The 25221-nt window shown below is 38.8% G+C and overlaps 1 protein-coding gene across 1 annotated transcript in view; it reads left to right on the top strand.

The window, feature by feature from the left end:
* The window catches only part of CREBL2 (cAMP responsive element binding protein like 2), a 29535-nt gene that overhangs the window by 719 nt on the left and 3595 nt on the right, over window positions 1-25221 (top strand). The window contains exon 2 of the mRNA XM_007196056.3: window positions 24619-24816. Coding sequence (XP_007196118.2) covers window positions 24619-24816 — 198 coding nt within the window. The remainder of the gene's footprint in view (window positions 1-24618; window positions 24817-25221) is intronic.

Raw genomic sequence — 25221 nt, 5'->3', positions numbered from 1 at the left:
CCCTGTTCCCCTTGACGGTCCCCCTTTCTTCTCCCAGGCTCCCTTACTCAATGCCCCATTCATATAATCGGTTCACTCCCCCTCTGAGCTGTTCTGCTAAGCTCCTGTTGCTATTCGTCCAGAGTCTGGAATCTAACCTCCTCTAGAAAGTCTTCTCCAAGAAAAGGAATGAATTCCTTCTTGTTAATCTATCTTAATATTCCATCCCCATCCCCCTTTCCCTATCCAGCACACTTATCCCTATGATGATAAGATGACCGACAGTATTCATTATTGGTTAATTCATATAGTTTATGTATAACCTTTGTCTATCCACGTTAGTGTTGTCTAGTTATATGTCATGAAGATAGTGATGGTCAGTTTATTCATCATCAGCTTATCGATGTTTTAGAGTGTTTAGGAAGTTGGACTTTTTTTTTTTTTTTTAAGGAATCAGACTCTAGAGTTTGCCAGTTTTCAAAATAGACACTCTTCCCTATGCTTTCCAGAGATCTTACTTTCCACACTCTCTGGCATGCCGCTTGTGATAGCTTTTTCCTTCGTTTGGGTACCCTTTCCCCCTCCACCTAACCAGTAACATTTTGCTGCTATCAAGTTTTTGTTTCACCCATCCTCAGAGAGATTGAAAAAATTTCCATCTTCTCTGTGCTGCTTGTGTTATTCTACCTTATCTCCTCTTCCTGTTCCCGCAGAAGACTGAGAGAAATGAAAACAGGGAAAGCCCAAGGCAGTACTCTGGAATCAGGACTCACCTAGAGGAAGCATATTTGTGAAGTAGCAAACCTCTCCTAATAGGAAGTGGTATTTCCCAGACAGAAAGGAGGAGTTCTGAAAGTTTTCCAGAAAAATCAGAAGATAATTTTCCATAACAACCTTTGCTAGCTTGATCTTTCAGTGTTAATTTTGAAATTAAGTCCAAATACTGTGTCCACTGTCTTTCCTAGATATGGCTGGGAAAGGATGCTAAAGCAGCATATTCTTTCATGTCCTCGGTTTGAGACTCTCACAGTATATTCTACATAATTTTCAGTTGTTTCTTTTTTGAACCTTTGAAACATGTAATAACTTTCTCAGAGTCTTTACTAATCTCAAATAAATTCAAGAAAAATACATAGGATCTTGAGTTATCTTATCTACCTATAAAATAACATAGGACTCATTTCTAGAAACAGGAAAGCTCTAGTGGAAGGTATAAAGTGTTATGGTTTTGCCTAAAGAGTGAAGTTAATTTTGGGGGGTAGGCTCTTCATAACTTCTTAGGAGGTTCATAGCTAAGCAAAATGAATTCAGTACTCATTCTTTATTAATTCATTGTATTGTGGCGGTATTTAAAAACCAGCAGTTTCTTCAATTTTTAATGATTACGGAAAAGAAAAACCACTTCAGATGTCTCTGGATGGATAGTGCCTCTGTGAATACACTACTTTCACTTTGAATACATGTCGTAGCTGTGGTTGAGTAACATTTAAATGCCACGTACAGCAAGACCGGATTGCTCTTTCAGCAGTCAGGTGGTATGAAACAGTCTTTTAAAAAGGCTCCTAGTCCTGCCTTTGCCTTTGCTCTAGTTGTTACCGTCCTGCAAAATTGTGTTCTCCTCCTAGTAGATACATACACACTCACACAGAAAACACACTTCTCCCTCACATTATGTATGGGTGATGGAGTCTCAGGTTCCATTTTCCCCTGTATAAGGGGAAAGTTGAGGCTTGGACGTATATGGTGGTTGTGCTGGTGAGGGCATAAAAGATGACAAACTGGCTGACAGCAAGGCCAGGGCAACAGGAGGAGGACAGAGTGGGCAGGAGCAGCAGTTACAGAGAGGCAGTATTTGAGTGAGCAGGTCAGGAAGCATGATGATGATGTGATGACCTCCCTTTATAAAGATTCTGTATTCTGAGTTGTTTTCATCAGTGGTGGTGAATGAGTTTGCCAAGAGCTTTCCACTTTCTGCCGTCTAGTTTCCTGGAGTCAGGGCAGGACAGTTTTGAATGGGAGTGCAGCTTTGCCTTCCAGGTAGGTAGCAATGTGCCTGGTATGTTACATCATAGAGTACTGGTTAATAGTGATTGAATTGAATTGGAACAGAGTGGCATTAAGGAGACTGCCCTAGATGTACCTGGGCTTTATTAATCAGTTTGCTCTATTGAGCCAGCCAGCCAGAGTATACAGACTACAGCTAATGGGAAAAATAAAGCAAGAGACAGACTGGGCATCTAAAAGGGGGGCTTGGGGAAGTGCTAAGTAGCAGATCTCAAATTCTGATTGAATAGGTTTCTACTTAGGCTAGTTGGGAAGGAAAAAATCTTGGCTAAGTTATTTAACCTTTTTGAGCTTCCATTCTATCTGTTAGATGGTCAATACCTTCTTCCCAGGCTTTGTTGAGGATTAGAGATAATGCATTTGAAGCATCGAATACAGAGTCTAACACATGATAGGCACTCAGAAAATATTATCCTTATCATATTATCTGTCAGTGACTTCCTCGGTCTTTAACACAGTGCAGTAGGCACCTGAGATGCTCATTTTAGTAATTTTTAAGTGTGCGCTGTTGCATGACATTTGCAGCTGTGTTTCCCCCACGCTACCCTCTGCTCCTAACTATGCCCCCCAGTGGGACAGGGACAAGGGGATGGGGCATGAAACGACCTTAAACTGTGCCCTTAACTGTCAGGTTGTGTGAGAAAGGTAGTCTCCTGAGCCTACCTGCTTGTCCACCACTAAGAAAAAGCGCTTGTTTTTATGAAAGCCTCTTCTTCCTAACGTGCTGCATTCAGTTACAAAGAAAATTGAAATGTGTTATTTTCAGAGGCTTTGATCATAGACAGAGGGTTTCCTATTTTCTATTTGACTTTCATGTTTATCGAATGAACGAATGAGTAACTTGAAATATCCTAGACCAGCTGTGTTCCTGCCGCAGCCTAAGCTGGTAAAAGACCACCATTCTGTATCGCCCAGCCTAACAGTTTCGGGCACCAAGTTCCAGCTGAAGGACTGGTGAGAGAGCGGGTCAGCCACTGGCCACAGGATGCTGATATGGGCTGCCCTTTTCCTCCATACTTCCTTTCCACCTGTGCTCCACATGATTATCTGAAAATGAGGTTTCTTATACATTCCTTACCCCTTAGGTCATTTGTTCCGTTCAGTTCTGAGTAATGCTGGTTCTCACGAAAATTTTAACCTGGCCAAAAATCTCTTTGACATTCCCAGAGCTGTCCTTTGGCCCCTGAAGTCCCTCCTGTTGGCCCCTTAGCCATCCTTTGCTATAGTTGGAACCACCCTCCTTGGGCAGTGCCACGAAGCCCAGAGACTTTCTGCCTTTTCTGTCCTCCTGCTCTATCCATGCTTTCCATGATACCAAGACAGAAGAGCCAGCTCGTTTATCAAACTAGACAGTAGATATTCATGTTTTAAATGTGCCTTCCTTACCTGCGTAGGCTACGTGTACATTTTAACTAGGGTACCTCTACAGATATCAGTTGAAATCTTAAGTTTAAATAACCTTATTCAGAATGTTTTGCTCTTTAAGGTTTTCCTAAAAGTTTGTTCATTTATTCATTTATCGTCAAACATTTGTTGGACACCTAATATGTATGTAACACGAGGCATTGTGCTAGAGATACAAAGACAAGTAAGAGTTTATAATTATTCTCAGGAGCTTATGTTTCAGTGGGCTAGACAGACATACAGAAAAATAATTACAACGTGGTGAGGTAAGAAATGAGGGCAGTCGTGGCAAAGTCCTTTGGGGGCACTAAGAATGGATGCCTAACTGGGTATGTCGGACATGGGTTCACACAGTAGGAATGAATCTGTAAGGAAGAATAGGAGTCCCTCAGAAAATGGGAAAGAGGGAATATCCTATACTAAAGCATATTGCACTGGGAAATAAGTATTTTGGTACAAGCTAGAGCAGGAATTGGGGAATTTTCTTTAAAGGGGCAGATAGTAAATATTTGTGGGCCACGTGATTGATCTCTGTTGCAATTAACTCTACCACTGCAGCGTGAAAGCAACTGTAGGCAGAATGTAATGCATGGATGTGGCTGTGTTCTGATAAAACTTTATTTCCCCAAACAGGCAACAGGCTGGCTTTGGCTTGCCAGCTGGGCTAGAGTTTGCTGATCCCTGAGCTAGAGCATGAGGCACAACTAGAGGTATGGGCAGAGATAAGGATGGAAGGATAATCAGGGGCCAGATCATGATTTGCTTGGCAAGTTAAGCTCAGAAATTTGGGCCAGTATTTTTCAAAGTGTGAAATAAAGAAGACTGAATCAGAATTTTGGGGAACAGGGCCTGGGAATTTGAATTTTGTTTGAAAACCAAGGCACCATAGTTGTTGAGGAGCTATTAAAGGATTTTAAAGCAAAGGTGATAATATCAGATTTGTGTTTTCAAAAAAAATGTTCATGGCTATATGGAGACTGGATTAGGGTAAAGATGTAGGAACTGGAACAAGACTAGAGGCAGATGGTCCAGTTAGGAAGGAACATAGATTTTGGCATATAACCAGAGTTCAAATCTAATTTCCACCACTTTAAGCTATTATGATTTTGGACAGATTATTATTTTTTTATTGAAGTATAGTTGATTTACAGTACTGTATTAGTTTCAGGTGTACAGCAAAGTGATTTAGTTATATATATATATTTTTCAGATTATTTTCCATTATAGGTTATTACAAGATATTGAATGTGGTTCCCTGTGCTATACAGTAAATCCCTGTTGCTTATCTATTTTGTGTATAGTAGCATGTATCTGATAATCCCGTAATCCTAATTTATCCCTACCCCCCTCCCTTCCCCATTTGGTAATCATAAATTTGTTTTCTATGTCTGTGAGTCTGTTTCTGTTTTGTATATAGGTTCATTTGTATTATTTTTTGATTCCACATTAAGTGATATCATATAATATTTGTCTCTCTCTGACTTACTTCACTAAGTATAATATTCTCTAGGTCCATCCATGTTGCTGCAAATGGCAATATTTCATTCTTTTTTATGGCTGAGTAATATCCCATTGTATGTATATATATACTGCATCTTCTTAAGCCAGTAGTCAGTCTGTTAATGGGCACGTGGGTTGTTTCCATGTCTTGGCTGTGGACCGCCATAGTGCTGCTGTGAACATTGGGGTGCATGTATCTTTTTGAATTAGAGTTTTCCTCTTTTCCAGATATATACCCAGGAGGGGGGTTGCCGGATTGTATGGTAGTTCTATTTTTGTTCTTTGAAGGAACCTCCATACTGTTCTCCATAGTGGCTGTATCAATTTACATTCCCACCAACAATGTAGGAGGATTTCCTTTTCTCCACACCCTCTCCAGTATTTATTATTTGTAGACTTTTTGATGATAGCCATTCTAACAGATGTGGGGTGATACCTCATTGTGGTTTTGATTTGCATTTCTCTAATAATAAGTGATGTTGAACATCTTTTCATGTGCTTGTTGGCCATCTGTATGTCTTCTTTGGAGAAATGTCTATTTAGGTCTTCTGCCCGTTTGTTGATTGGGTTTTTGTTTTTTCAGTATTGTTGAGTTATATGAGCTGTTTAATATTTTGGGTATTAACCCCTTGTCACTTGTATTGTTTGCAAATATTTTCTCCCATTCTGTAGGTTGTCTTTTTTGTTGATGGTTTCCTTTGCTGTGCAAAAGCTTTAAAGTTTGATTAGGTGCCATTTGTTTATTTTTGCTTTTATTTCTTTTGCCTTGGGAGACTTACCTAAGAAAATATTGCTATCGTTTATGTTGGTCAATTATTTTAATCTTTTCAGAACTGTATTTCTTTACCTATAAATTGGATGTGTTAATAAAGCCTTATTGAGTTAGTGTGAGAATTAAATGTTATATATGTATTAAAAAAAAACTTAGTACATAATGGGTTCAAAATAAATGCTGGTCCTCTGTGACTCCTCACCAGCTTGGTTAGGTTGCTCAGAAGAAAGGCCTGAGCTGAAGACCATGCTAGAGACCATTACAATGTAGGTTGTGGTTGATGCAGCATGCATAAAATCCTTGAAGGATGAAGAAGGTGGACAGAAGAGAGAGCTAAAGAGACAGAACCCTGGAAAACTTTAAAATGATCAGAAGAGGCCAAGGAATATGACTCAGCAAAATAAACTGAAAAGGAGAGGTTAGTGATACAGGAGAACCAGAAAAAAAAAGGTTGTTATTCCATCTAAAGTTAAGTAGTGAAAAAGTATCCACTGGACTTCAAAAACAGGAGATTGTTTATGAACCTAGCATGAGAAGTTTCAACAGAGTGATGGGGCAGAAGCCAAAATGTAGCGGTTGAGGAAGAGTGGGTGGTAAAGAAGCAAAGACAGTAAAGTATACAGGCCGATACTGTGGGTTCATTTCCAGATTACTGCAGTAAAGCAAATATGTAATAAAGCAAGTCACATGAATTTTTTGGTTTCCTAGTACATGTAAAAGTTATGTCTACATTATACTAGTCGATTAAGTATACAATAGCATTTTGTCTAAAAAAAAAAGTACATACCCTACTTAAATAATACTTTACTGCAAAAAAATGCTAGCCATCATCTGACAATGCAGGGTTGCCATAACCTTCAGTTTGTAAAAAAATGCAATAAAGTGAAGCATGATAAAATGAGATATGCCTGTAGGCCACTCTTACTGAGTCAGTTTGTAACAGTTTGGGGCATTGCTAAAATACATGTAGTATTATATTTAGCTTCAAACAGTAATAGCTGGGGAAGGGGAGGATTAGGGGTTGGGAGAGGCGAGGCAGGAGTTAACAGTCAGAAATGCCTGCTTTATCTTATTTCTCCTCTGTTGATGAGAAAAACTGGCAGAAGGGTTAGCAGCAGGAAGATGTGATTAGACTTTCTCTCTTTCTGAAGATCTGGTAAATAAGAAAAGAGAAGAGCCTAACCAACAGCTGTGAAGGAAGTTATGGGAGCCTTAACACCAAATGAAAGTATAGCTGCTTGTTTTTTTTCTTTAAAGTGGTAAAGAGCAGTGTCTGGCCGCATTCATATCTGTCTTATTTTTCTTTAATCGATGGCAGATAATGTTTCACTTTATGTTTTCAAAAGAAAAGTGAAACAAGCTTTCCTGCTATTTTCCTTCTTAGCTGGGGCTGATGCTGCCACTTCATGTGAATGCAGTAATTCTCTTAGACTTAACAACTTGAAACTTTTATGAGTCGCCTTAAGAATTAGAGCATTAGGGGACTTCTCTGGTGGCGCAGTGGTTAAGAATCTGCCTGCCAATGCAGGGAACATGGGTTTGAGCCCTGGTCCGGGAAGATCCCACATGCCGCGGAGCAACTAAGCCTGTGCACCACAACTACTGAGCCCACATGCCACAACTGCTGAAGCACGCACGCCTAGAGCTCGTGCTCCTCAACAAGAGAAGCCACCGCAATGAGAAGCCCGCGCACCACAACGAAGAATAGCCCCCGCTCGCCGCGACTAGAGAAAGCCCGCGCGCAGCAATGAAGACCCAACACAGCCATAAATAAATAAATATATTTTTAAAAAAGAATTAGAGCTTTAGGATGTAAATAAGTGCTAAAAGGGTGGTAAAATAATAAGAGTTATTGATTTGTTTTTGAGATTTTATATCCCTTATGAGAGAGGTTTGGTTTTTTTTTTTTTATCAACTTCTATAACCTGGTGGTAGTGGTGGTCATAGTAATACCAGTTTAAATTAAATTGCAAAATATAAATGGCAAAATATTAAATTAACTTGCAAAAATATTTTTTAAAATTGCTAATTTTCTTTGCATTTATTCATCCAATTATCAGTCTTTTAATAAATGCCTTGTAAATGCCTGGCTCTGGGCCAGATAACAGTGGGGATTGGAATAGAAAACACAGCTTCTGTGCCTGCAGTGCACACATCACTTGGAGGAGATAGAACTTAAATCCGTGAGGCCACTAAAAATAACCAGCATACCATGTACATTCAGCGTGATGGTGACTATATGTTCCAGAAATTCGGAGATGAAAAATAATGTGTGGACAGAAGGTGATTGTCAGCAAGCTTCCCAGAAAGAGGGCCAGGGCTGACCCTAACCAAAGGGAGCATAATGTTTGCAGGTTTGGATCGGGCGGCAGGGGCCGGGTTGTGGAGAGGGAGCGTTTAGAGAAATGGTGAGTATAGGCAGGAATGCAGGGCGTGGGGTGAGCTCCCCAAGGACACAGGCATGACTTGTTGGGAAAAACGAAAGAGAAAATTGGCTCGGTGAGCAGGAGCCTGGATGTAGTGGGCTGAATGGTGGCCTCTAAAAAGATACATCCATGTGCTAATGGAACCTGTAAATATCCCCTTATATGGTAAAAGAGTGAATATTATATGGCCCAAAATGTGATTTAGTTAAGTATTTGAGAGGAGGAATTTATCCTGGGTTCTCTGGGTGAGCCCTAAATCCAATGGCAAGTGTCCTCCTAAGAGTGAGGCAGAGGGGGATTTGACAGACAGACGTGGAGGCAGTGTGACCACAGAGGCAGAGCTTGGATCGACGGCGTGGCCACAAAGGAAGGAATGCTCACAGCTGCCAGCAGCCGGAAGAGGCGAAGGATGGCTTCTCCCCTAGGGCGGCTGGAGGGAGTGCAGCAGCCCTGCCAGCCTTCTGGCCTCCAGAACAGAGAGAGAGTACATTTCTGTTGTTTTAAGCCACCAACGTCGTGGTGGTTGTTACAGCAGCTACAGGAAATCAGTATTCTGGATTTGGTGACCCAGTAAGCAGTGCTCAGCCAGAGGCCTTCCCTTGAGCTGGAGCGTGACATGGCCAGAGGGCCGTTAAAGTTTGTTCTTGCTATAATGATTAGGTATTGCCTTTTCACAATGAAAAAAAAATACACTAAAGTTATTTTAACAAGCTGAAAAGAAAGGCTAATTTGGCAGTTCTTTGCAAGATAGATTAACCAGGGAAGTAAGGAGGGATGGGAGGGAGATCCACTGGGAAACCCACGGCAATACTCTGTAAGTAGGGTAGTAATGTAGGTAGTAGGAATAGAGAAGAAGAGCTAAATCAGACATGTTGTAAAGGAGTAAACTGGCATGACTTCAGTGGGTGGCACAGAGAGTCGCAATAGCAGAGGGAAATTTCAGAGACACATAAAATGAAAAAATTTGTTAGTTAACCTCCTCACCGCTGCCCTCCATCAGGTGACTAATGTCACAGTGAGCTGGATTAAATGAGTCCAGTCATTAAATGAGTGATTATATAGCATTAATATAGCACTGCATTTAAAGCATCTGTCAGTTTTAGAGCCTTTTCAGGGAGTTATATGTTCAGGTTAATGAGTCCTACCTAGGAATCTAGAAGGGAAATAGTCATGCTTGATGATAGTGAGTCATCTTGTGACAACTGAGCATCTTGGGTCAGTTGCTGTGATGCTAATCAGGGGACTTGGGCTCTATCCAGATTTTATATCCATGAAATAAAGAGATCACTATGCTTATCTGTGTGTGTGTGTGCATCCCTGTACCAGCAGCACTCCTGTGTGTACTGATGTCCTGCCCTTTATAATGGTGTTTATTTCATGTCTGCTGCATTTCAGAAGTCTAATAAATATATTAAAGATAAGGACCCTATCTTCTTAAATCAATATTCCTAGAGTTTGACAGTGTTTGGGGCAAAGTGAGTGTTCAATAAATGGTTGTTAAATAAAGAAATTAATTTCCCCCTCTTTACCTGAAAAAGATGAGGGTAAGTGTTTACCTCCCCTGGTGTGAAATAACGTGAGCCTGACATGTGGAGGCCTAGCTCACGGCCCTGCCCACAGTGAGTGCTTGCTCCCTGCACGCCCCGATTTAGCTCCGAATTTGTTTTTGTTGTTTGTTCCTAAAAAGCCGAAGTAAAATGATCCAAGAATCTTTGGAATAAGATTTAATCTGGACACTGGAGTCCTCCTCATTTGAAGAAGCCCCTAAAGGACATGCATCTACAATCACACCTCTTCTTTCCACAGACGTTAAACCCGTTGACTGGGGAGCCTGTGGCATCAGGAACTCCCTCTTGGCTAAATGCAGTAGTTTTATCTTAATTCTCAGCCTTTTAAAACTCATAAATTAGGAGCTTTATGCTTGACCCCTCCCCTCCCTCGTGTTCTTTCTCATGTGCTTGTGTCTCTGTGCCACCTTGATTCTTCCTTTGCTGCTATTCTTTCTGCTAAGGTTCGTATCATTTTAAAAAATAGCCCATACCATAAAATTCATCCTTTTCAAGTATATAATTCTGTTATTTTTTAGTGTATTCACACAGTTGTACAATGATCACCACTATCTAATTCCAGAACATTTTCATCACCCCAAAAGAAACGCTTATAAACAAACTGTTATATAATGGAATGTTATTCATATTATTTAGCAATAGAAAGAAACGAGCTATTTAGCTACAAAAAGGTGTGAGGGAACTTAAATGCATATTGCTAAGTGAAAGAAGCCAGTTTGAAAAGGCTACCTACTATATGACTCCAACTATATGACATTCTGGAAAAGGCAAAACTGTAGAGTAATAAAGGTCAGTGGTTGCCAAGGTTTCACGGGAGAGGGAGGGAGGAATAGGTAGAGTGCAGGGGATTTTTAGGGCAGTGAAAATATTCTGTATGATACTCTAATGGCAGATATATGACACGATGCATTTGTCAAAACCCATAGAATTGTACAACACAAAGAGTGAACCCTTAAGTAAACTATGGACTTCACTTATTAATAATATATCAACATGGGGTTAATCAATTGTAACAAATGTACCACACTAATGCAAGATGTTAATAGGTGAAACTGTGCAGAGAAAGAGGGGATATATGGGAACTCTGTACTTTCTGCTGAATTTTCCTGTGAACTGAAAACAGCTCTAAAAAACAAAGTCTATTAATTAAAAACAAAACAAAAAAACCTTTAGCAGTCACTCCCTATTATCTCCTTCTCCTTCCAGCCTTAAACAACCACTAATCTACTTTCTGTTGCTATAGATTGCCTATTCTAGACATTCCATGTAAATGGACTCATATAGTATGTGGCCTTTTGTATTTGGCTTCTTTCACTTGGCATAATGTTTTCAAGGTTCATCCATGTTGTACCATGTATCAGTACTCCATTCCTTTTTATGGCTGAATAATATTCCATTGTATGGATATACCACATTTTGTTATCCATTCATCAGTTGATAGATATTTGGGTTGTTTCCATTTTTTAGCTATCATGAACAATGGTGCTCTGAACATCTGTGTACAAGTTCTTATGTGACATATGTTTTCATTTCTTTTTGGGATACACCTAGAAGTAGAATTGCTGAGTCATATGGTAATTCTGTGTTTAATATTTTGGAGGAACTGCCAAACTGTTTTCCAAACTGGCCACCATTTTACATTCCCAACAGCAATGTATGAGGGTTCCATTTCTCCACATCTATACCAGTTCTTGTTCTTGGCTGTCTTTTTGATTATATAGCCATCCTAGTGGGTTTAAAGTGGTATCTCATGATTCGGATTCACATTTCCCTAATGACTAATGATGTTAAGCATTTTTTCATATGCTTATTGGCCATTTGTATATCTTCTTTGGAGAAATGTCTATTCAGATACTTTGCCCACATTCTAATTGGATTATTTATCTTTTTATTGTTGAGTTGTGAGTGTTCTTTATATATTCTGGATGTAAGTCCCTTATCATATCTATGATTTACAAATATTTTCTCCCATTCAGTGGATTATCTTTTCACCTTGATGGTGTCCTTTGAAGCAGAAAATTTTTAATTTTGTGAAGTCCAATTTAATTTTTCTTTTGTTGCTTGTGAGGTCATACCTAAGAAACCATTGCCTAATTCAAGGTCACAAAGATTTATTCGTGTGTTTTCCTCTAGGAGTTTTATAGTTGTCTCTCTTACATTCAGACCTTTGTTCTGTTTTGAGTTAATCTTTGTGTATGGCATGTTGTAGGAGTGCAACTTAATTCTTCTTTGTAGATATCCAGTTGTTCCAGCACTGTTTATTGAAATGACTATTCTTTCCTCATTTCTCTATTGTTTTGGCACCTTGTTGAAAATCAATTGACCGTAAACATAAAGGTTTATTTCTGGATTCTCAATTCTTTTCCATTGATCTGTATGTCTGTCCTTGTGCCAGTACCGCACTATCTTGATTAGTGTAGCTAATAAGTTTTGAAATCAGAAAGTGTGAGTCCTTCATCTTTGTTCTTTTTCAAGATTGCTTTGGCTTTTTTGGGTCCATTGTATTTCCATATGAATTTTAGGATTATCTTGTCAATTTCTGCAAAACATCAGCTGGAATTTTGATAGGAATTGTGTTGAATCTGTAGCTCAATTTGGGGAATATTGTCATCTTAACAATATTAAGTCTACCAATCCATTAACATGGAATGTCTTTCTTTTTATTAGGTCGTCTTTAATTTCTTACAGTGATTTTTGTGGCTTTCAGTATATGTCTTGCACTTTTTTTTTTAAATTTTAGGCTGAGTTGGGTCTTAGTTGCGGCACGTGGGATCTTTGTTGCGGCATGCAGTATCTTTCGTTGTGGTGCATGGGTTTTTCTCTAGTTGCGGCACGTGGGCTCTCTAGTTGTGGTGTGCAGGCTCCGGAGCGCATGGGCTCTGTAGTTGTGGCGCGCGGGCTTAGTTGCCCCGTAGCATTTGGGATCTTAGTTCCCTGACCAGGAATCAAACCCATGTTCACTGCATTGGAAGGCAGATTCTTAACCACTGGACCACCAGGGAAGTCCCTGCACTTCTTTTATTAAGTTTATTCCTAAGTATTTTATTCTTTTTGATGATATTCTAAATGGAATGTTTTCATAATTTCATTTTCAGGTTGTTCATCGTATATAGAAACACAGCTGATTTTTGTATATTGACCACCTTGTGTCTTGCAACTTTGTTCAACTCATTTATGAGTGCTAATAGTTTTTTTGTGGATTCCTTAGGATTTTTTATGTATAAGATCATATCATCTTCAAATAGAAATAGTTTTACTTTTTCCTTTGTAATCTGAATGCTTTCTCTTTCTTTTCCTTGCCTAATTGCTGTGGCTAGAACCTCCAGTACAATGTTGAATAGAAGTGACAAGAGAAGACAAAAATCCTTGTTTTGTTTCTGATCTTTGAGGGAAAGTATTCAATCTTTCACCTTTAAATGATGTTAGCTGTGGTTTTTTCATAGATGCCCTTTACCAGGTTGAAGAAGTTCCCTTCTATTCCTAGTTTTTCGAGTGTTTTGGGTTTTTTTAAATCATATAAGGGTGTTGGATTTTTTTTTTTAATTGGCATTGGGTCTTTGTTGCTGCATGCAGGCTTTCTCTAGTTGCGCGAGTGGGGGCTACTCTTCATTGTGGTGCGTGGGCTTCTCATTGCGGTGTCTTCTCCTGTTGCAGAGCACGGACTCTAGGCATGCGGGCTTCAGTAGTTGTGGCACACGGGCTTAGTTGCTCCGCAGCATGTGGGATCTTCCCGGACCCCAGGGCTCGAACCTGTGTCCCCTGCATTGGCAGGCGGATTCTTAACCACTGTGCCACCAGGGAAGCCCCAGGGTGTTGGATTTTGTCAGGTGCTTTTTCTGAGTCTATTGAGATGAACATGTAATTTTTGTCCTTTTTCCTATTGATATGGTGTATTACAGTAATTGATTTTCAGTTGTTAGACCAACCTTTATCCCTGGGATAAATCACATAGTTATGGTAGATAATCCTCTTTATATGCTGTTAGATTTAGTCTGCTAGTATTTTATTGAAGATTTTTCCATCTATATTCGTGAGACATACTGGTCTATAGTTTTCTTATGATATCTTTGGTTTTGGTATTAGGCTAATATTGGCTCATAGGATGAATTGGGAAATGTTCTTTCCTCTTCCGCTTTTTGGAAGAGTTTTTAAAGAATTAGTGTTAATTCATTAAATGTTTGGTAATTTACCAGTGAAGTCACCTGGACTTGTCTTTATGGGAAATTTTTTGATTACTCTTTCAGTCTCTTTGTCATTGGTCTTTTTAGATTTTCTATTTCTTCTTGAGTCAGTCTTGCTACTTTGTGTCTTTCTAGAAATTTGTCCATTTCATTTGTCCATTTCAACTGGGTTATCTAGTTTTTTGGCAATTTTTCATAATATTCCCATGAAACCATTTTTACTTTGGTAAAGGCAATAGTGATGTCTTCTCTTTCAGTCTTGAGTTTAGGATTTTGAATGTTTTCTCTTGGTCAGCCTAGCTAATGGTGTGTCAATTTTGTTGGTCTTTTTGAAGAACCAGCTTTTGGTTTTATTGATATTTTTTTCCCTGTTGTTTTTCCATTCTCTGTTTTATTTATCTCTAGTCTGATATTTATTATTTCTTTCCATCTACTTGTTTTAGGTTTAATTTGCTCTTTTTCTAGTTTCTTAGGGTAGAAAGTTAGGTTATTGATTTTAAAATCTTTCTTCATTTAGGTGTTTATGGCTACTTCTGAGCACTGCTTAAGCTGTATCTCATAAAGTTTTGGTATATTGTGTTTTCCTTTTCATTCATCTCAAAGTATTTTTCTTATTTCCCTTGTGATGTCTTCTATGACTCATTGGCTACTTAGGAATGTCTTTTGTGTTCTATCTGTCATATTTATTAAATACTTATTGTGTACTAAGGTAAAATATGACAGAGTCCTTGGTGCTTACTTTCTAAAAATCATGACCTTTAGTTTTAGCTTATCTCAAAGGAGAACGTGTTAAAAACAGATAGTTAACAGAAAAGTAGGACCTTCATTCTTACTTTAACGTTTTTAACATATAATGAAGATAGAGTTAGAATTGCAGAGGCCCTGCTGAAATCTAACATCTCTAATATCCTACCTTTGTGAAATAAGTTCCCTGTGCAGGGCAAGACAAAATCAATGGCTGGCAGGTTGCTTTTCTTGGTGGTGTGGGTTAGGGAGACAGGCCTTGTGAGTGTTTGCCTTAGGACCTTTTCTCTGCAGCTCACAAATGTGTTTTCGGGAGGAAGAGGAGGTAAAATAGATAGCCGATAAAGAGGTACCTTGTTACAAAAACAGCTATTTAAATTTTCATGTGGCCCTATGTCGGTAGAAATAAAACTACAATAGAAAAAAAGTTAAATTGGAGGATTATTTTCATAGTTTTCTTTTTGGCGTTTGTGTTGGTGTGTAAAAATCAGTACTTTTATTTAGCCACATTAATGTGCTTCCTCACAGAATAAGAGAGAGCAAGGGGACAATGTGGTTATCACTGAGTTTGTGAAAATTCTAAGAAACATTGGTAAGACTAATTTTTGGCTCAGACATATTTAAGGAATTTGTGGGGTTGATTTCAGTTTTAGTTTCTGGTTCCTCATTTCTTTTCTTTTTTTTTAAATACAGCATGTATTTCTTTTTTTTTAAATTAATTAATTTATTTTGGCTGCGCTGAGTCTTAGTTGCGGCATGCAGGATCTTTAGTTGTGGCATGCGAACTCTTAGTTGTGGCATGCATGTGGGATCTAGTCCCCTGACCAGGGATCGAACCTGGGCCCCCTGCATTGGGAGTGTGGAGTCTTAGCCACTGGACTACCAGGGAAGTCCCCTGGTTCCTCATTTCTTATTAACTTCCCTTATCCGTTCCCCAATATTTATGGCTCATGAAATATGTAAAGTTCAGTTGTTCAGGTAACTAGTATACTAACCTATATTTGTATAATACGCTTTTTTTTTCTAACAAAGTGCTCTCATACATTATTTTACTTAAGATTTATAATAATCCTGTGATGTGTTTCACTTTCTTGAAAACTGGCACACTAATCAGATTTTAGCTGACACCAAAAGCCAATAATTCAGGCTATTACTGAGGAAAAATTAAGCTAGAGAAGTGGTGGTTATGTGGTCTTAAATATAATTTTACAGATGACATAAAATGCAGGAACCCTGGATTCATTTCTGTGCCTTTCTAATTTAAAAAAAGGAATAAAATAGTTCCAGTTTAAATATTTTGCTACCATGAAAACTAAACAAAGGGTTATACCTTTTGTTTGATTTTTATGACTATGCTAGGTTTGTGTAAAAAATCAGTGAAGTCTGTGCAGTACACTGTGTCCTCTTGCTGGCTTCTCAAAGGCAGCCATTCCTGAATTCCATTCCTGAATTAATTAAAAACAGCAATATATAAGGTATTGGATTATAGTGAGTGGTATGTGACTGATGACTCATTTTACTACATAAAGAATAGATGTGATTACCTTTTATTTCACTATAGACATGAGTTTAGGCTATAAATATATTGCTTTTTAAAGACTGTATCAATAGCAAATACACTTTGTTTTAATCTACGGTGATTTCAAAATACTTTATTAAAATTGTGCAGTTGATACAATATAGGCATAATTTAAAATTTAGCCCATAGTAATATTTGGATCAACTAGTTATCCTTCAAGTGCTAATCATATATTTGATTTTGAAAAAACATTTCCTGAGGTATATATTATTATATTGGAATCAAAACGTGATGATACAGAATAGGAAAGCTTTGAAAGACCAGTTTTTGAAAAGTTAAAACTAATTTGGGAGTAGTACTGAAGCAGCTAGCTTTTAAGATGGTGGTGGAAAGGATTTTCTTCCAGAGACTCAGAGTATTCAGTCTCATTTCAGAGCCCCCCCTATAAAATGCTAGGTGCAGTGGTTAGCCATCTTGTTATGACACAGTTTCTGGTAAATGTAGCTGATTAACATTTGAAGTTTGGTTTTCCTGACCTAACCATGATACCAAGTAAAGATCTGATCTTTATAGGGCACTGGGCATTGTTGGTTTATGGTATTAATAGTGATTCCAAACACACAAACAAATTAGAGTTTTTATATCCAGATGGAGATTGATCCTTTTAGTTTTGTTACCTGGTAAGACTTCTACATTTATTCCAATGATTTGCCAGTGTTTGAGTTTTGCATCTTCTCTCTTTTTTTTTTTTTTAATTTTATTTATTTATTTATTTATTTAGTTTTGGCTGTGTTGGGTCTTCGTTTCTGTGCGAGGGCTTTCTCTAGTTGTGGCAAGCGGGGGCCACTCTTCATCGCGGTGCGCGGGCCTCTCACCATCGTGGCCTCTCCTGCTGCGGAGCACAGGCTCCAGACGCGCAGGCTCAGTAGTTGTGGCTCACGGGCCTAGTTGCTCCACGGCATGTGGGATCTTCCCAGACTAGGGCTCGAACCCGTGTCCCCTGCATTAGCAAGCAGATTCCCAACCACTGCGCCACCAGGGAAGCCCGCATCTTCTCTTTTAGAATTGCCTTTAAAGCCTCAACAATATTCCTTTCAGTATACTAAAGTAGTGACATTTTTATTCTCTGAGGGTAATTTTCAGAAAGACCTAGACATCATTTGGAACCTCGTCAGGTAAACAAAGCAGACCATCAGATTGGGAATTTAAAGAATAACGTATCATTCGAAAGTAATACGGCGAAGTAATATTGTGTTGTGGCTTGTAAGAAACTGGCTCCAAAAGCAGCTTCCAAGAAAGCTTATTCATTGGAATAAATTTACCCCTTTCAAAGTGACTCCTTTAAAGGAAATTCATTTGATGTATAAGTTCAGTTTCATGTATTTTAAAATTCGTCATCTTTATCTCATAGTTACATCTTATATAAGAACTTGGGGAGGTTCCAAAGCTAAACAGTGAAGAAGATTAAATTACTCTGGCAGTCACCAAAAAACTGTGCCTATGTAGGTAAATGAATAACAGGGATATTGAGAAGATGTCTCTGACACCAGTGGGAGCAGGTAGAAATCTCCTGAGACAGTCTAGGGTTATAATTATAGACTTCTAAATGCAGGAGACAATTATCCTGAAGATTTCAGGGACTTCTGTGTGTTCCTTTGGGCTCAACAAATTTGAAGAGGGAATTGATAGCCAAATTGTTTAGGATTCTTATTTATTTATTTATACACATAATTTTATATACAAATTTTATGTTTTTCTAATTGTAAATATTTAAAAATCATAAAAAAATACAGATGAGAAAAAAGCTCTTTATAATCACACCTATCAGAGAAATCCTCACTGACCTTTTTTTTTTTTTTTAAGGATTTTCTTATTTATTTATTTATTTATTTCTTTATTTTTGGCTGTGTTGGGTCTTCGGTTCGTGCGAGGGCTTTCTCCAGTTGCGGCAAGCGGGGGCCACTCTTCATCGCGGTGCGGGGACCGCTCTTCATCGCGGTGCGCGGGCCTTTCTCTATCGCGGCCCCTCCCGTCGCGGGGCAGAGGCTCCAGACGCGCAGGCTCAGCAATTGTGGCTCACGGGCCCAGCTGCTCCGCGGCATGTGGGATCTTCCCAGACCAGGGCTCGAACCCGTGTCCCCTGCATTAGCAGGCAGATTCTCAACCACTGCGCCACCAGGGAAGCCCTGACCTTTTTTTTTTTAATAGATCTTTCTTGGAGTATAACTGCTTCCCAATACCTTGTTAGTTTCTGTTGCACAACAAAGCGAATCAGCTATATGCATACATATGTCCCCATATCCCCTCCCTCTTGCATCTCCCTCCCACCCTCCCTATCCCACCCCTCTAGGTGGTCACAGAGCATGGAGCTGCTCTCCCTGTGCTATGCAGCTGCTTCCCACTAGCCAACTATTTTACATTTGGTAGTGTATATGTCGATGCTGCTCTCACTTCGCCCTCCCACCCCGTCATCAAGTCTATTCTCTATGTCTACCTCTTTATTGCTGCCCTGCAACTAGCTTCATCAGTACCACTCTTTTTTTTTTTTTTTTTAGATTCCATATATGTGTTAGCATACGGTATTTGTTTTTCTCTTTCTGACTTACTTCACTCTGTATGACAGACTCTAGGTCCATCCACCTCACTACAGATAACTCAGTTTCATTTCTTTTTCTGGCTGAGTAATATTTCATTGTATATATGTGCCACATCTTCTTCATCCATTCATCTGTTGATGGACATCTAGGTTGGTTCCATGTCTTGGCTATTGTAAATAGTGCTGCAGTGAAATTGTGGTGCACGTCTGTTTTTGAATTATGGTTTTCTCAGAGTATGTGCCCAGGGGTGGAATTGCTTGGTCGTATGGTGGTTCTATTTTTAGTTTTTTAAGGAACCTCCATACTGTTCTCCATAGTGGCTGTATCAATTTACATTCCCACCAGCAGTATAGGAGGGTTCCTTTTTCACCACACCCTTTCCAGCATTTATCGTTTTTCTAGCTTTTTTGATAATGGCCATTCTGACCGGCGTGAGGTGATACCTCATTGTAGTTTTGATTTGCATTACTCTAATAATTAGTGATGTTGAGCATCTTTTCATGTGCCTCTTGGCCATCTGTCTGTCTTCCTTGGTGAAATGTCTATTTAGATCTTCCTCCATTTTTAACTGGATTGTTTGTTTTCTTGATATTGAGTTCTATGAGCTGTTTGTATATTTTGGAGATTAATCCTTTGTCTGTTGTTTCATTTGCAAATATTTTCTCCCATTCTGAGGGTTGTCTTTCTGTCTTGTTTATGGTTTCCTTTGCTGTGCAAAAGCCTTTAATTAAGTCCCATTTGTTTATTTTTGTTTTTATTTCTGTAACTCTAGGAGGTGGGTCAAAAAAGATCTTGCTGTGGTTTATGTCAAAGAGTGTTTTTCCTATGTTTTCCTCTAAAAGTATTATAGTGTCTGGTCTTACATTTAAGTCTTTAATCCATTTGGAGTTTATTTTTGTGTATGGTGTTAGGGAGTGTTCTAATTTCATTCTTTAACACGTAGCTGTCCAGTTTTCCCAGCACCACTTATTGAAGAGGCTGTCTTTTCTCTGTTGTATGTTCTTGACTCCTTTGTTGTAAATTAGGTGCCCATATGTGCATGGGTTTATCTCTGGGTATTCTATCCTGTACCATTGATCTATATTTCTGTTTTTGTGCCAGTACCATACTGTCTTGATTACTGTAGCTTTGTGGTATGGTTTGAAGTCAGGGAGTCCTCCAACTCCATTTTTCTTTCTCGAGATTGCTTTGGCTATTTGGGGTCTTTTGTGTTTCCATACGAATTGTAAGATTTTTTGTTCTAATTCTGTGAAGAATGCCATTGGTAGTTTGATAGGGATTGCATTGAATCTGTAGATTGCTTTGGGTAGTGTAGTCATTTTCATAATATTGATTCTTCCAACCCAAGAACATGGTATATTTCTCCATCTGTTTATGTCATCTTTGATTTCTTTCATCAGTGTTTTATAGTTTTCTGAGTACAAGTCTTTCGCCTTTTTTGGCAGGTTTATTCCTAGATATATTATTCTTTTTGTTGCAGTGGTAAATGGGAGTGTTTCCTTAATTTCTCTTTCTGATTTTTTGTTGCTGGTGTATAGGAATGCCAGAGATTTCTGTGCATTAATTTTGTATCCTGCAACCTTACCAGATTCATTGATTAGTTCTAGTAGTTTTCTGGTGGCATCTTTAGGATTTTCTATGTATAGTATGATCTCATCGGCAAATAGTGACAGTTTTATGTCTTCTTTTCCAATTTGTATTCCTTTTATTTCTTCTTCTTCTCTGATTGCTGTGCTAGGACTTCCAAAATTATGTTGAATAAGAGTGGCGAGAGTGGACATCCTGGTCTTGTTCCTGATCCTAGTGGAAATGCTTTCAGTTTTTCACCATTGAGTGTGATGCTTGCTGTGGGTTTGTCATATATGGCCTTTATTATGTTGAGGTAGGTTCCCTCTATGCCCATTTTCTGGAGAGTTTTTATCATAAATGGGTGTTGAATTTTGTCAAAAGCTTTTTCTGCATCTATTGAGATGATCATATAGTTTTTATTCCTTGATTTGTTAATGTGGTGCATCACATTGATTGATTTGCATATATGGAAGAATCATTGCATCCCTAAGATAAATCCCACTTGATCATGGTGTATGATCCTTTTAATGTGCTGTTGGATTCTGTTTGCTAGTATCTTGTTCAGGATTTTTGCATCTATGTTCATCAGTGATATTGGTCTATAATTTTCTTTTTTTGTGGTATCTTTTTCTGGTTTGGCTATCAGGGTGATGGTGTCTTCATAGAATGAATTTGGGAGTGTTTCTCCCTCTGCAATTTTTTGGAAGAGTTTGAGAAGGATCGGTGTTAGCTCTTCTCTAAATATTTGATAGAATTCGCCTGTGAAGCCATCTGGTCCTGGACTTTTGTTTGTTGGAAGATTTTTAATTACAGTTTCAATTTCATTACTTGCGGTAGGTCTGTTTATATTTTCTAATTCTTCCTGGTTCACTCTTGGAAAATTGTACCTTTCCAAGAATTTGTCCATTTCTTCGTGGTTGTCCATTTTATTAGCATATAGTTGTTTGTAGTAGTCTCTTATAATCCTTTGTATTTCTGCAGTGTCAGTTGTGATTTTTCCATTTTCATTTCTAATTTTATTGATTTACGTCCTCCCTTTTTTTCTTGATGAGTCTGGCTAAGGGTTTATCAGTTTTGTTTATCTTCTCAAAGAACCAGCTTTTAGTTTTATTGATCTTTGCTATTGTTTTCTTCGTTTCTGTTTCATTTATTTCTGCTCTGATCTTTATGATTTCTTTCCTTCTACTGACTTTGGGTTTTCTTTGTTCTTCTTTCTCTAGTTAAGTGTAGGGTTAGATTATTTATTTGAGTTGTTTCTTGAGGTGAGATTGAATTGCTATCAACTTCCCTCTTAGAACTGCTTTTTCTGCATCCCATAGGTTTTGGGTTGACATGTTTTCGTTGTCATTTGTTTCTATGTATTTTTTAATTTCTTCTTTGATTTCTTCAGTGATCTCTTGGTTATTTAGTATCAGTTAGATCTCTCTTGTCTGTTGTGTCATTTAAAGCTTGTGTTTCCGTATTATTTTCTGTTTGGATGATCTGTCCATTGGTGTAAGTAGGGTTTTAAAGTCCCCTACTATTATTGTGTTACTGTCAATTTCTCCTGGTTTCTCATGGTTGTTAGCATTTGCCGTATGTATTGGGGTGCTTCTGTGTTGGGTGCAGAAACATTTATAATTGTTATATCTTCTTCTTGGATTGATCCTTTGATCATTATGTAGTGTCCCTCCTTATCTCTTGTAACAGTCTTTTTTAAAGTCTATTTTATCTGATACAAGTATTGCTATTCCAGCCTTCTTTTGATTTCATTTGCATGGAATATCTTTTTCCAACCGTTCACTTTCAGTCTGTATGTGTCCCTAGGTCTGAAGTGAGTCTCTTGTAGACAGCATATATATGGTTCTTGTTTTTGTATCCATTCAGCCAGTCTGTGACTTTTGGTTGGGGCATTTAATCCATTTACATTCAAGGTTATTATTGATATGTATGTTCCTATTACCATTTACTTAATTGTTTTGGGTTTGTTTTTGTGGGTCTTTTTCTTCTCTTGTGTTTCCCGCTTAGAGAAGTTTCTTTAGCATTTGTTGTAAAGCTAGTTTGGTGGTGCTGAATTCTCTTAGCTTTTGCTTGTCTGAAAAGCTTTTGACTTCTTCATCAAATCTGAATGAGATCCTTGCTGGGTAGAGTAATCTTGGTTGTAGATTTTCCTCTTTCATCACTTTAAGTATATCCTGCCACTCCCTTCTGGCCTGCAGAGTTTCCGCTAAAAAATCAGCTGATAACCTTATGGGGATTCCTTTGTATGTTATTTTTTGTTTTTCCCTTGCTGCTTTTAATATTTTTTCTTTGAATTTAATTTTTGTTAGTTCGATTAATTTGTGTCTTGGTATATTTTTCCTAGGGTTTATCCTGTATGGGACTCTCTGTACGGCGACCATTTCCTTTCCTGGTTAGGGAAGTTTTCAACTATAATCTCTTCAAATATTTTCTCAGACCCTTTCTTTTTCTCTTCTTCTTCTGGGACCCCTATAATTCGAACGTTGGTGTGTTTAGTGTTATCCCAGAGGTCTCTGAGATTGTCTTCAATTTTTTTCATTCTTTTTTCTTTATTCTGCTCCTCGGCAGTTATTTCTACCATTTTGTCTTCCAGTTCATTTATTCGTTCTTCTGCCTCAGTTATTCTGTTATTGATTCCTTCTAGTGCATTTTTCATTTCAGTTATTGTGTTGTTCATCTGTGTTTGTTCTTTAGTTCTTCTAGATCTTTGTTAAACATTTCTTGTATCTTCTCAATCTGTGCTTCCATTCTATTTCCGAGATTCTGGATCATCTTTACTGTCGTTACTCTGAATTTTTTTTCAGGTAGATTGCCTATTTCCTCTTCATTTATTTGGTCTTGTAGGTTTTTACCTTGCTCCTTCATCTGTGACATATTTTTGTGCCATCTCATTTTTTTTTTTAATGTGTGGGATTGTGTTCTTGTCTTACTGGTTGTTTGGCCTGAGGCTTCCAACACTGGAGCTTGTAGGCTATTGGGTAGAGCTGGGTCTTGGTGCTGAGATGAGGAACTCTGTGAGACCTCACTCCAATGAGTATTCCCTGGGGTCTGAGGTTCTCTGTTAGTCCAGTGGTTCGGACTCGGAGTTCCCACCGCAGGAGTTTCCCCCCGACTCTGGGCGCACAAATCAAGATCCCGCAAGCCACGTGGGGTGGCAAGAAAAAAAAAAAAAGGAGAAAAATAATAAAGTAAAAAATAAAATTAGACTAAGAAACTAACAGATATGTTAGAAAGAATGTAAAAGTAAAAATATAGATATGTCAGTAACCGGAAGGTATATCAGTACCACAATAGTAAAAGAGAGGAGGAGGGAAAGGGAAAAAAAGGGGAGGGGAGGCCTTGGCTGTGGAGGGTGGGGCCTAAACAAGGGCGAGTTTTGGGTGGTGGGCGGGGCTGATGCTCAGGACCCACAGGGCTGGAAAAGGCCCTGGGCGCTGTTGGGGGTGGGGCTTAGGCTCAAGGAACAGAAGGGGCCCAGGCGTGCCCCCCACCCCAGCCTCAGAGGGCAGGGGACCTCACCTGGGAGCCCAGCAGGCTCCCTGGGCCCGAGTGGGCAGGGCGATGGCCCTCCGCTCCTCTCCTGCTCTTCTTGGAAGAACCCCTCCCGCCTGCCTCTCCTGATCTTCCTGGCCTCAGGGGCGCTGATCCTGTCTGGCCTCCACTTCTCCTACCCCCTCGGTTCCCCTACGTCCTACCGGTTCACTTTGGGGTTCCTCCCGTCTCCTTGGAGGTCAGAGTCTTCCCTCACCAGTAGCCGTCAGGCGCCCTAGTTGTGGGGAGATGCTAACCCTGCATTTTCCCACACTGCCATCTTGACTCCTCCCTGCCACTGACCTTTTATGATCCTTTCTTCTATGTGTTGTTTTATAAGATTGAGATCATACTGAACTTACAATTTTCAATATATTTTTTTTACTTATTACTTAAGTCAATAAAAATTCTATGTGAACAAAATATTTAATGGCAATCTTATAGTTTTTTATTATCTAGCTACATATGGTTCATAAAGTTTACTGTTAAGCTCTGTAAAGTTTATTATTAAAAAAAGTTTATTACTGAAGAAATAATGAAAACTTATATTATTCCTTCTCTCACATTCATGGTATCAAAAGTATCAGAAAAAGAAATTATGAAGCAAAGAATCATAAGGCGTTTGATGGGATTATGCTTTCTTAGTTCCACAGGCTCCATTTATTTGTTATTTGTAAATGTTTTCCTTGCTAATATGCAGCCGCAGTCACTTTCCTAGACCCAGAACTAGGAAAAAAATTAACTGCTTCTCTCTCTTGCTGAAGGTGGTTGGAGGTAAAGTGAAGAAGCCCGGCAAACGTGGTCGAAAGCCAGCCAAAATTGACTTGAAGGCAAAGCTCGAGAGGAGCCGGCAGAGTGCAAGAGAATGCCGAGCAGAAAAAAAACTGAGATATCAGTATTTGGAAGAGTTGGTATCCAGTCGGGAAAGAGCCATTTGTGCCCTCAGAGAGGAACTGGAAATGGTAAGAAAGTCTGTCAATAAACGCATGAAACAATCAACCTAAGCTATATTTAAACATGAAGATACCCAGTTTTTAGCTATCCGGTTGACAAACACGGGAAAGCATATTAATCTGTTAGCCAGCACATAGGCAAATAAGCATTTCCATACATTGCTGGTGGGAGTGGAAAGTGATTATTCCTTTAAGGGATTGTTTATGACAGAAAAAAAAAAAATCGAAAATAACTAAAATGTTCAACAGTAGGGGATTGGTTAAATTATACTGCATTCATGTATTGGACTACTTTGCAGCCCATGAAAATCACAGTGCACATGTATATTTACTGATGTAGAAAGACACAAGATATTGCTAAGTGGAAAAAGTAGTATAACAGTATGTAGCAATATGCATAGTGTGATACTATTT

This window comes from Balaenoptera acutorostrata, chromosome 11 (genome assembly GCF_949987535.1).
Source record: "Balaenoptera acutorostrata chromosome 11, mBalAcu1.1, whole genome shotgun sequence".
Classification (NCBI taxonomy): domain Eukaryota; kingdom Metazoa; phylum Chordata; class Mammalia; order Artiodactyla; family Balaenopteridae; genus Balaenoptera; species Balaenoptera acutorostrata.
The sequence above is the reverse complement of the archived record's forward strand: the minus strand, read 5'-3'. Positions and strand labels throughout refer to the sequence as shown.